The 13,707-nt window shown below is 38.6% G+C and overlaps 2 protein-coding genes across 3 annotated transcripts in view; both read right to left on the reverse strand.

Annotated features, from left to right (window-relative positions):
* LOC308365186 (gamma-crystallin M3-like) overlaps nucleotides 1–4,044 on the reverse strand; it is a gene marked incomplete at both ends in the record, with an annotated part of 39,102 nt that extends 35,058 nt beyond the window's left edge. For both annotated transcript variants that reach the window (XM_080838539.1, XM_080838540.1), the window contains one exon: nucleotides 4,012–4,044. In XM_080838539.1, the coding sequence (XP_080694665.1) occupies nucleotides 4,012–4,044 (33 nt within the window). The remainder of the gene's footprint in view (nucleotides 1–4,011) is intronic.
* On the reverse strand, nucleotides 3,295–3,907 carry LOC308365527 (gamma-crystallin M2-like; the record flags this gene model as incomplete). The annotated part of the gene is made up of 2 exons (XM_080838994.1): nucleotides 3,295–3,564; nucleotides 3,656–3,907. 2 exons carry the CDS (start codon nucleotides 3,905–3,907, stop codon nucleotides 3,295–3,297), a joined length of 522 nt encoding a protein of 173 aa, XP_080695120.1.
* Nucleotides 4,045–13,707: the final 9,663 nt, after the last annotated feature.

The raw sequence follows: 13,707 nt of genomic DNA on the forward strand, positions 1-13,707 counted from the left end.
TTAAAAGTTGTCTGTATATGAAAAAGATGCAGTGGTGTTTCAGTTCATTCATAATGAATGTCTGTCACCTTCTCATGCAAATTATATGTTTCACATAGGATGCTTATGATGTGCAGTTATTTCTTTGCAGCCATTTTTTAAACTAGGTTGTTGTGTGATAGATAAAGTCTGTGTGGTAGATACTGCACTATATCCTTCACCTTGGTCTTTACCCCACGCTTTTCCCCACCCCCTCCAAGGAGCTGCAATGACAATGTTATGCTACCTCATTAAAGCCATTAGTAAACATATTTCCTACTGAGACGTGTTTTTTTTAATGGAAACGCAAATTATTGGAAATATGTAACCAGCATTAATATTATGTTTTTAAGTTAATGTGTGTCTTGTTCATACTACTTTAGCATTTATTGTATTGTTGTGCCATACAGTTGCAACCAAGCTAACAAAGTTGAATTACAGCAAGCCAGCAAATATCTTACTGTAGCAAAATTAAGATTACGGGATATGTTTAGGTATAAAATATAAGTATAAAATGGCTGTTAATTCAGTGTATCCTGAAGTTGGCTACATTCCCCCCGACAAGTGCAAAAAGTCATTTGAAACATTGGAAATCCATTTAGCATCATTTAACATTGCATCAATCATTCGATCATCAATCAATTCAGAGAATAAAGGTAGTCTGTTAATCTACAGACAGATTTGTTGCCTTGTTTTGTCGTTTGGCATTATTATTTGTCGTACAGCCTCTCTCTGTAGGTCCTATGTAGTCATTTAGGCTTACATTTCTTTTGTGGAAGAAAATGTCTTCATCTTGTCCCAATTTGTACATTTAACTCCCTTTGTGCAACACAACCAAGACAAATACAAATATCCATACAGAAAATTTGAATATCTGACAGTGTCCAAGAACGGCAGATGACACAATCCTGCCCAGGAACTCATCCTGGTTCATGTGTTTCCTTTGATTTGCCCTGTCCTGTGTTTCTGGTTCTTAAATTAGCTTCTTATGTTGGGCATGTGCTTCTTTCTTTACTTCATGTGTTTCAGGTGCTTTTGTGGTTCCTTGTGCCTTTGTTCACGCCCCTTTTGTTACTGCCTGTTGGTCTTGTTGTTCCTTGCCCACCTGTGTCTTGTTTTCTCATTTAGTCCTGTGTATTTAAATCATTGTGTTTCCTTAGTTATTTGTCTGTCAATGTTCGTGGTTTTGTATTTGTGTTAAGTTCCAGCTGTTGCTGCACGTAGCCTGTTCTTGTTTCGCATCTACCATTAGTAAAGAATCTTTGTTTTGATGTATTCCTATGTCCAGTCGTGCATTTGGGTCCTACTTAAGTAAGTGTGATTTACTTAATTTCAAAACCAAGCACGTAATGAAAGAAAAGCGTGGTTCAGCTTTAGCTTTATAGCTAAAACATTTAGGCTAGCATCTGTTGTAGTAAGCTGTTTGAAAGCCCTTTTTTTCTAAAACTAACAATTAAGCCAGAATGTTATTTCCAGGGTATATATTCTAGCTAAAAGTTTCAATCTTGAGCAATTAAGACTTTAACCATATTGCTGCAAAAAATGAATTACTAAATTTGGTTAGCTGCAGATGAATCCACTAATTTCCTTTGTTGAGGATCAATCAATGGTACAATGACTTGCTGTTGACTTTCAGATGTTTATTTTTGAATAAATTGTTGTGAGTGTGGACTACCATCTCCTCAAATTAATCATATCATTATTTAAAGTAAGTATTTGCTAAATGATCCCATATTTTCTCATAATTTACCATGATTGTGTGCATAGTATACAAGTCACTTGTAGTACTCGAATAATTACACTGCAAACGGTTATCCGAATTTTCGATTACCGTACACACCCCTAGATTTCAGTGACTTGCATTCTCCGCTGCGACTGGTTGGATATGAAATGTCTGAACTAATTTTCAAACATAGTCACTCCCCACTCATTGCTGATTGGTTGCCCCCTCAGAATGACCCATCACATGGATTTGCGAAAAAGCAGACTTTAATTCCAGATGAAACTGTGGAGGAAGCAATAAGTCGGCAGAGACAGACCAATGGTGATGGGCAAGCCAAGTACAGGTGAGATATGTTCAAATGTTTTAGTTCTAGTGAGTGGACGAGCTGCAGCTTTCTTGATTGAGTGGTTGCTACATCTGGACAGGAGAGCAATCTAGTCGTGATGTAATAAAAAGCATTTTTCTGCATCGTGGAGGGATAGGACTTTTCTGATTATCCCGGTATTTTGAGGTGAATGTCAATATACAGTATCTACAGTATTTTCTTCAAAGTGGGCTAAATGCTAAGTTGTAAGTCAAAACCACATGTGAAATGTCAGAGGCATTTTTATCAAAACAGACTGTGATCAAAATAAAAATGCAATGACAGGGTTTCCTTCCCTGTTTAAAAATAAATAAAGATGCAAAATATGTAAATAAAAAGTTATATAAACTTAATAGCCTATATTAAATAAAAATGGGGCTAGTTTTAAGAATGCTGAGAATGTTTTTAACAACAATAACTAATTAAATGTAACAACATTTTAACTGATTTAAATACAATACAGTTTCAGGTTCAACTGAGACAAGGAACATTCTAGACACAGCTGCTGGTTCCTGGGAATTTTGAGAAAACCAAAGGTATATTGAAATACTTAAATTAAGAATCTAAAAGTTTATGTTGATTAAAAGATAAGAAGCAGTTTTTTTAATGATATGACATCTATTGACTGTTGTGATATTGTTTTGCATAACGTGTTTGAACTGCATGACTAGTGCATATAGGTTTTGAGTTCACATTTTCTTTTTTAACTTACAGTATGTAGGCCTACCTATTTGAAGCATTTACATTATACGCATAATATGATGAACAATCTGTTCTTGGGGAAATAGGCATATATTTATTTGCTGAAGTGTCAGGAGCAAGCCATCAAACATGTATACCTTTTTTATCTAACCACCGACACAATTTGCAGTAGGCACAGCGTGAAGGACAGATTTCAGGATTTTACAGAGAGTAATCCCACAATCTCTAATTGCTGGCAATGTAAGGGCTATCAAACAGATGTGTATGGCCATACGTTTACAATAAGTAGTATTCTCATAACTAGCTTTTTGAAATCCACTTACCTGGTTATGGTAACTATGGTAATAACATTGATGATTCCAATAAAGATTCTGAAGAATTACTCATTAAGGGTTCTACCAAAGTCTGTTGGAGGAAGCAATTAGAAACAGAGAGTTTTAGTTAATGTATCCTTTTAATGATCGGTTGTGTCAAGGGGTTTAATTTATTAAAACCAGGAGTGCATGATACGCCTCATGCTCATACATCTGACTCCCATGTTCCTGAAGCTTTTGTACTCTCCGGGAGACATGTACATCATCTTGCCCCTGAAGTGGGCCTGGTCATACACCAGCCAGTGGCCATCCATGACATTGCAGGACTGGCAGTCAGACATGCGGAAACGCTCCTGGATAGATTCACAGTCCTCCATCAGCTCGTGATTCATGCCTCCGAAGTTCTCCCTCTCGTAGAACTTCATTCTATAAGATCCTCTGTGCTGTATGGGATAAACAGAAATGTTCAGGAAGTGCTATTACTCTTTTCATGAGACAAAAGCCCAGCTTAATCAACATCTAAAATACATTTACCATGGGGATCATGCGGCAGGATCTGATGCAGTCACTCATGCCCATCATGCGCATGTAGTCAGAGTACTCGCCCCTCCTCATGAAGAACTGGTTACCCATGTAGTTGGGACGGTCGTAGACCATGAAGCAGCCCCTCTCCACCCTGAGGGAGTGGCAGCGGTTGAGGTGGGAGGAGAAATCAGAACAGTCGCTCATGCACTCATAGGAGCGACCCTGGAAGTTCCTTTCCTCGAAGAAGATCACCTGAAACATAACAATCATTAATTAAACAAAAGTACAGTGCCTCTTTTGTGCTTATTGTAAGGGGCTTTTACTGACTAGGAATGGATAATTAATGAATATGATCACTGGCTTACCTTGCCCATCATGTTCATCCCGGAGGTAGTCATTTTTCAAACCACTTGAACCGAAGCTGCAGTAGCTGTGCTGATTCACTGCCAGTGTTAACCCTTACTTTTATACTCATCTAAACTATACCAATATGTGCCCGGCATTGTTTGTAAAGCTCTAACTCAGCAACAGTACACAGAGGCCCATGGAAAGGTGAGGGCCTATAGAGAGCCTGAGTGCATTCTCTACTTTTCCGTTTTAACAGGTTCTCCAGACCTTTCTCAAGTTTACTTACTAAGTCTTGAAAACCAATGTCCCTGCTTCAGCATTGACTCTTTATGGCTCTCTACAGAAGAGCCATATTTTTTACTCTTACTGGTCTTAAGCTTATGGTTTTGTACCAATCATTTTTCTTTCATTGCAAAACTTATGCTATAATATAATAATAATAATATGTTTCTAATAGCTATGTTAATCACTTGTCTAGCCAAATACAAAAATAAATATATTAGAAAAAGAAAATATTCTGCTTGCATTACTACTCAACCCCTAAACATCAATACTTTTGTTAAGAATTTTGCTGCTTTCCCCCCATTCTTCTTTGTTGAATTTATATAGAACATATAGGTTTGTGATATGGCGATACTTCCACTGGTTATACAGTATCATAAGGATTCAAATCAAGGCTTTGACTGGGTCCTTCACTGGGGCATTTCTTAGCCTTGTGTCTTGGGTAGCTTTAAGTCGGTAATTCCTCTCCCAAACTTTACTTGTGCAACAGGTTTTCTTGTGATATTGTGTAGAATTTATTTCCATTTATTCTCCATACAATTACAAAATGATTCCCTTATTCCTACAGATAAGAAATGTCCCCACAGCATGATGGTGCTGTCATGGCAAAAGGAGTTTGGGCGCCAAAAGGGGTCTGGGAAACGTCATAATGGCTTTCGAATGACTCTTGAGTGACAGTTGATATACCAATGCTAGCATTACGTAACCCGGACACTGCGTAACCCGAACACTACGTAACCCGAACACTTTTTGGCTATCAGTCAGAGAGTCTCTAGAGTCGTTCGAAATCCATCAGCTACTTTATTGTCGAATAATATTGTGCCTAAACGGACACTACGTAACCCAGACACTTTTTGGCTATCAGTCAGAGAGTCTCAAGAGTCATTCGAAAGCCATCAGCTACTATTTATTTGCTAAATATTGTCTCACAATGGAGGAATTGCTAACCGCTAAGGAGATGCTAGGGCTAAACCTAGCGAAACCTGTTGAAATGTACTAAGGCCTATTTACAGGATACCGGGAGCCAATGTTAACCATGTCCACCGAGGCTGATAAAATGTACATGTTCTCGCTGATTTGATCTCACATTAACTACTGCTTACCCACTTGGTCTACTGCCAACTCCACTACCCTTAAACCAGTCATGTCTCTCAAAATACCTTACAAAAACCCTTAATCACAACATCTCTGTTCAGTCCTCCATAAGTACAGACTTTTAAGTTTGGACAACCTTATCACATTTAAGAACTGCTGTTTAATGTTCAAAATCCGGTTTAATGTTCAAAATCCCACAGAATTCCCAGCAACACCAAATCCTCTGCTGCCTGCCAAGCGGAGTTGTACGCTTTGACACCCTCCTTTAAATGGACCTTTAGCTTCGCTGTGTATGGGGTCTTTTTGATCTCAGCATATTTGCGTCTTCTCTTTTGTAAAGTCGGCGAGTAATGATGGTCCATGTGTAACCCCTATGATTTTGTCTGCGTTGTGTCGTTTACTTAAGAAGCCAGGAGACGTGGGTCCAGTTCTTCAATTTATTCACCTGGGCAAATGACAATGAGTTGGGACTCCTAAGCGTAGCAGCGTGGATCACAACATTCAATGCGTGACTCTAATCCTCCGAACTCTCATACTATCAATTCAAGTTAAATCATAGAGTACAATATCCAATTGGAATAACAAAATACAATAGAAATATTCATATTCAATACAAAACATGTACCTGGGCAAATGACAATGAGTTGAGACTCCTAAGTGTAGCAGTGTGGATCACAACATTCAATGCTAATATAAGAGGGAGATGAAATGCACACTTGTTAATATATACATTCAGATGTGCATAATTACTAAAACACTTTTTACATATGGACAGAATGTGGAACACAAATCCATGATCAGTATGGTTTTAGTCATTGCATTCCTAGTTAATAGTGTAGGAGCTCTCTTACAGTTTTTTACGATCGGATACACACAATTTTGACTGCTTTGTTTTGCTTTTCAATCGCCTCACACAATAAGCACAACCACACACCCAATGAGCAAAAACATCAGATCCATTGCAAAATGAAACACTCTTGTAAAATCTATACACTCATTTAACAAAACCATATTTTGTTACCATATGAAACACACACATTGCATATACTGAATTATGTTTGTACCACTTACACACTTCTGTTATAAACCTAAAACACTTTTAGCAATACTGCTTCTCAGTGATTAGAGTAGTGTAAGTGAAGTACACAAGACCAATGCTGATGAAAATAGTATTTTACAGTTTTTTACAATTGCTAAAACACATTCTTGAAACAGTCACTCATTTTCTCTAAACTCTAAACACAAAACCTCATCTTCAAGCACTATTTACAAAACCTCTGAATCCTCTTGCAAAATGAAACTTTCGCCTCAAAACAGTTTTACCTGTGCTCAAAATCAAACACTGCTGTCAAATCATAAACAAAGTGTTCAAAATGATATACACTTTCAAGCAGTCAGTAAACAATACACCAACAAATAGAAAACACACTGTTCAAAACATATAGTTCTCAGGGAGAAGTACATTTTTATTTTTACCTCAAAACAAATTTCATATTTATCTATCATTGACTTTTGATGAATGAAAACATGTTCTCTCATAGTAGCTATACAAATGTATCAGAAATTACTCCTTTGCTTTGCTCTAATTTGTGTTGTCTTGTACCCCTATAGTACTGTACCCTGCATCTCACTTCTCACAACTCACTCTTGTTCTTCGTTGAAATGAACCTGCAACCAGTCAAAATCTATTGAGAAATCAGTACTGTTACTGTACCAAATAGAAAGCACAATGTTCAGGGCCATACAACTTGTTTACGTTTTGTCCTTATACAGCCTACAATGCACTGTAGGCCTACTACAATATACACTACCACAGTAAAAGGGACACAAATCAAAGGAGTCAACGTGGTGTTTACTTGTCCTCCTCCCCTCACATTGTTTCTTCTATTCATTCTCAGACTTTCTCCTTCCCACCTTCAACAACCTGTTTGCTCCCTAAACTGGCTCATATTGGTTGTGTCACATCATTTGATACAAGTTAAATCAATTTTGAGTGGTTGTGTTCAATCAATGACATTTGTTCTCTATTTGTATTTGATTGTTGCCACTTGTGTTTACCAGTATGGATGACATGTGAATTAGAGTGCAGAATGTGTTTTAAGACTGAGAATGTGTTTAGAGTTTTGCTGAAAAGTCTAAGTGAGACCTGCAAATTGTGTTTTACCATGAGAAATAGTTTAAGGTATTGACAACAGACTGCCCAATTAGCTTCATGAATTCAGGCAACTGAGAACTTTGTTTAGCCAGTGGGTTTTAGTGTTTTAGCAATTGTAAAAAACTGTATTCTCTCCATACACCCAAATCGGTCAACATGGTGAACAATAACAAAACGACTAAACAAGTCTCAGTTTTCATACTATAACTGCAAAACACAAGCTTTTGGAAAGACATAACATTTCTTTCTATCCATTACCAAAAAAAAAAGAAAAGAAAATACTTTACAGAAAATTTGAAACATTAGCCCTCCTCCTAGCTGGATCAGGCCAGAGAGTTTCGTCCACATCACAGGCAATATCATGGTCAACAAGTGTGGCGCGCATGTCATCTGTCAAATTTCGTCCTCTTCTTTGAGCCTCTCCTGTTTCAGGTCTTCCTTTTCCTCTATCTCTCCCTCCACCTCGGCCTCTACCTCTACCTCTGGCACCGCCTCTGCCTCTTCCTCCTTCTGCTTCTCCTTCTCCTCCTCCTCCTCCTCCTCCTCCTCCGTGGTTCTCACCCTCACTCTTCTCGCTCTGATTCCTTCCATTTTGATTCAAGATAGGTGAACTCATCTGCTGCATTTTTATTGTGCTTAAACCTGATTGTTGTGTCTACAATTAAGCAATCATGTGTTTGCGCACCTGATGGCTGTGTTCAACCGATTGCCACATGGTGTAGTATTTTGACTGTCATTGTTTTGGAATTGCAAGGAAGTCTCATCTTGTTATACGTCTGTGTCTAAAGCATAAAAGTGTGTTTAGTGCTTTGCAAACCACTTGTGTGTATGGTTTCGCAAAAAGTGTGATGTTTAAATGAGCTTATAGTTGTGCAGATCTGAGCCGCTGTTTTGCTCCTTGAGTGAAGGTTTTGATAATTGTGCTACACTTTTGATTTTAGTGTGTATCCGATTGTAAAAAACTGTAATGCACAACTCACCGTGACTCTAATCCTCAGAAATCTGAGGAGAGCCACTCGGTACAACATGCATATCCCCTAGTGGTCACTATTTCCCCAACAGCATGACATATGCACATGCTCAGTATAATAAGAAAAGCACAAAATGGATGCAAGTGGAAGAAACCAAATCTTCACTGTTACACATGTACATCTTTTTCTGGTATACCGCAGATTTTTTGTGTTCCGTGCCTTAGTACCTGTTGCTTGTGTTAGTTGGTTGACGAATCTCATTATTAGCGATCACTGAGGGACTTCCTCCTCCGTAGGTTTCTGTTGGAGAGACCTATGAGCTCTTTCTGTCTGGAGGGTGAAGTCTGAGGGTAAATCCAGTAGCTCCCTCAAGAAAGACTCATTCCATATAACCATGTCTCCCATTTCCGAATCTTCTAAGACCAAATAATTTGCAAATTGTTCGTCCTTGTGAAATTTTCCAACTCTTCACATCTTTCCTCGAGTTGACTCTCTCGTCGCAGCAAGAAGCCTAGCAGGCTTGCTTAGCATATCCTTATTAAACCTGATGAATCCGGTCCTCCGCATGGGTTAAACCAGACATGGGCAAAGTACGGCCCGCAGGCTTTTTAATCTGGCCCACCGAATTTGTCCAAATATTATTATTATTAAATTCAATTGTTCCTTTCTCCTGTAATGCCCCCATTTCCCCTCTAGATGGCGCATGATCTCGCAATGCAGGTGTGGGCCAAAGCTAGCTTTGTTTATTATACGGCTCTTCAGAATGTTCCAAAAAGTACCGTTGATTTGAATGGGCCATCCCTACGTCATAGGTCACATTAATTCCTGCTAACAGACTGCTGCGAAAGATAATCACCGCTGTCATTGGCAACGGGTTTTGTACTTCTAATTCACATCTTTCATATCATTCCGCCAGAGGTCCAGTCATTTTAACGCAACAGTAGACAGTAATTTGAAGTCAGCAAGTAATGGGTTGCTATGCAACACCTGAAACTTCAAAGTTCTATTTGCTTGAAGAACTATTTCTCATAAGGACTCATGAAACGGCAACTAAATCATTAAAAAGACGTATGTTGGAGGAATGTCTTCTATCGTTTTTGGCAAGTAACCGTATAATAAGCGGGATAATGTATTGTCCGTCGGTCATTCTCCAAAAATAATTCCCTTCAAGACGAAACAACACCCTCCGCTGCGCGTCGGGGTGTTGTTCGCCCCGTCGGGAATTATTTTTGGAGAATGACCTCCGGAAAATACGTTATCCCTTACTTATTGTTTACATTGTAACATGAGCCATCTCAGAATAATTCGCTGTTCTGTCGGCAATTTCTGATATGCAGCACATGAAGGTAGAAGAACGGAGGGTAAAGAATGATCTTTGTCATGCGTATTTTCAAATTGTGCACATGTGAAACAATATATATATTTTTGAATGTTTATTTTTCACTGCTATAAAAATATTGAAAGCAGGTGTTATATTTGTCTTCTCTGTCAGTAGTTTGATTCGTATGCTAGGCTAATTGCAGATTCTGTTTCATTTGCCTCAATGATGGTCAATTATTATTAGGTAAAGAAGCAATATTTTGCAATTCCTATAGTGCATTGCAACTAGAGCTGCAACGATTAGGCGACGAAGTCGACGACTTCGATTGTGAAAAATGGTCGACGCGGATTTGTATTGTCGACGAGTCATATAATATTTAAAAAAAAAAAAAAAAAACGTTTTATTTTTTTTATTTTTGCAGACGCTAACAGAGCTGCCGGTAGCCTACTTTTCATTCGGAATTGCATATAGGATGTGCGAAATAGCTGATTATTCTGAGATGGCTCATGTTACCATGGAAACAATAAACAAAGCTTGGTTTTGCAGCTGCTGCATATCAGATACGGCTAACAGAAAAGTTGTCATTTTTCTCAATAATGGTCAATTATTAGTAGTGTAAGAAGTACTACTTCAGTATTTCAAAGAGAATGGGCTGTGGGAGCATAAGAACAGTAAGCGTCTAGCGGCAATTATCATAGACATACAGTACTGTGCAAAAGTTTTAGGCAGGTGTGAAAAAATGCTGTAAACTAAGAATGCTTTCAAAAATGGAAGTGTTAACAGTTTATTTTCATCAATTCTTCATAAATTAACAAAATGCAGTGAAGGAACAGAAGAAAATTCTAAATTAAATCAATATTTGGTGTGACCACCCTTTGCCTTCAAAATAGCATCAATTCTTCCAGATACACTTGCGCAGTTTTTGAAGGAACACGGCTGGTAAATTGTTCCAAACATCTTAGAGAACTAACCACAGATCTTCTGTGGATGTAGGCTTCCTAAAATTCTTCTGTTTCTTCATGTAAACCCAGACAGACTCGATGATGTAGAGATTAGGGCTCTGTGGGGGTCATACCATCACTTGCAGGACTTTCTGTTCTTCTTTAAGCTGAAGATAGTTGTTAATGACATTGGCTGTATGTTTGGGGTTATGTTCCTGCTGCAGAATACATTTGGTGCCAATCATACGCCTCCCTGATGGTATTGCATGATGGATTAGTATCTGCCTGTATTTCTCAGCATTGAGGACACCATTCATCCTGACCAAATCTCCAACTCCACTTGCAGAAATGCAGCCCCAAACTGGAAAGAAACCTCTACCATGCTTCACTGTTGCCTGCAGACTCTCATTATTGTACCTCTCTCCAGCCTCCAGCGAACAAACTGCCTTCTTCTACAGCCAAATATTTCTAATTTTGACTCATCAGTCCAGAGCACCTTCTGCCATGTTTCTGCACCCTAGTTTCTATGTTTACGTGCTTAGTTCAGTCACTTGGCCTTGTTTCCTTGTCGGGGTAGAGCTTTTTGGCTGCAACTCTTCCATGAAGACCACTTCTGGCCAGACTTCCCCAGACAGTAAATGTCTGTACCTGGGTACCACTGGTTTCTGCCAGTTCTGAGCTGATGCCACTGCTTGAAATCTTCCGATTTCGAAGGTAAATAAGCTTGATGTGTTTTTCATCAGCTGCATTAAGTTTCCTTGGCTGACCACTGCGTCTACAATCCTCAACGTCTTCTTCAAAAGAGCTGGAACTGCACATTTTGAAACCCCTGTCTGCTTTGAAATCTTTGTCTGGGAGAGACCCTGCTGATGCAGTATAACTACGTTGTGTTTTGTTGCTGTGCTCAGTCTTACCATGTAAATGGATAAAAAATAAACATTTATTGTTTACATTTTTCAAAGCATTCTTAGTTCATAGCATTTTTTCACACCTGCCTTAAACTTTTGCACAGTACTGTATATCTATAACTTATTGTAAGGTTTTCCTCTTACATGTTTGAAAACAGAACGTCTCATGGAGGATGCTTGCTAACGCTATTTCAGTTATGTTAAGTGCGATGTGGTAAATCAGTGAATTATCAGATTAGCCTGTATTTTCGTTTGTTCTGAATAGTTAACCTCCTCCATTTAGCAATCATAAACAAAAGATTGTGGATTTTTTTTTTCATATGTTGAATTTGAATGTCACCTGCAGCTCAGTTATTTTGCACTTGCAGAGACTTGATTGCTATTTTGAGTTCCTTTTAAAACTTTATTTACACTATATCTTTACTTTTAAAAGCATATTTGCACTCTTAATTAGTGTGCTTGCCCGACAGTATTGTTGTTGTCAAGTTTTCTTTCTTTATTTATTCTCCCCGTTTTTCTTGCAGCTAACTACGCCTCGCCCGTTCGAGGTACAGACACCGTTCAAACACCGAAACGTCCGGCCCGATCCGGTGCAACCGGCTATATCTTTTCGTGGTGGTACTCCTTGCCACTCCTTTTTTATTCCTCTTTTTCCATCACCTTTTTTCTCCATAGACTTGCATGGCAGAACTCTGTGCCATTATGACATCATAATATGGTCATTAAACTGGCTTGCACCTGTGCTTCACTGACAACTCTCACTGACACCTGTGCACGGCTCCTCTTCTCTCTCTGTCCCTCTCCATTCAACTGTATAACTAGGAATATTAAGAGACACCTTCCATACCAGGGCTCTACTCACTCATGCATACTCACTCATGCATACTCACTCCTGTTTACTCACTCGTGCATACTCACTCATGCATACTTACTCATGCATACTCACTCATGTTTACTAACTCATGTTTACTCACTCATGCGTACTCACTCATGCATACTCACTCATGTTTACTCACTCATGTTTACTCACTCATGCATACTCACTCATGTTTACTCACTCATGCATACTCACTCATGTTTACTCACTCCTGCATACTCACTCATGCATACTCACTCGTGCATACTCACTCATGTTTACTCACTCATGCATACTCACTCATGTTTACTCACTCATGCATACTCACTCATGCATACTCACTCATGTTTACTCACTCATGCATACTCACTCATGTTTACTCACTCATGCATATTCACTCATGCATACTCACTCATGCATACTCATTTGTGCATGCTCATCCAGCAGGGAGAGCTGGAGAGCTGACACCTGCCCCAATTCCAAGGAACTTGTTTTCTCGGTCATGGCCGCAACAGAGCAAGTACACTCTTGCAGTTCGTTCACGAAACGCATTCTAGTTTGTATTACTATTTAATTCATTTATTATGATAATACAAATGTAATCAACATGTTACTGAAATACATTTGAAATTCAAATTCCAACATTTTGAATCATTTTTTAAATTTATGGAAATAATCGTTAGATTAGTCGATTAATCGAAAAAAAATCGATTACCAAAATAATCGTTAGTTGCAGCCCTAATTGCAACGCCGTATGGAAATTATCGGTAGCTCCGCTAGCAAATGGCCGAAATATATATAATTTTTTAAATTAAATGACGTGTCGACCATTTTTCACAGTCGGCGATTTTGTTGACTTATCGTTGCAGCTCTATGCCGCACAGAGCCTGCGTGGCTGCTCTAACCTGTTAATGTAAATAATAAAGAAGTTCAAGTGAGGTAATTGGTTTGGGCGCAGGCCTCAGATGTTAATGATGTTTGATCAGTCACGTTATGACATGTTTTTGTATTGTTCATGTTCGTGCAATTTGTTAAATTGCCTTGCAAATAAATGCTTTGCAACCTGTTAAAGGCCAAATCCTTTCATGTGATGATTTTTACATGTCATATTAGTTCCAGTGGTGTAGGCCTAGTGGTCCCTAGAGAAGTGGGTATAGGCTACTCTTCATTTTTTTTAAGCAGCC

The sequence above is a fragment of the Sprattus sprattus genome (assembly GCF_963457725.1).
Source record: "Sprattus sprattus genome assembly, chromosome: 5".
Classification (NCBI taxonomy): Eukaryota; Metazoa; Chordata; class Actinopteri; order Clupeiformes; family Clupeidae; genus Sprattus; species Sprattus sprattus.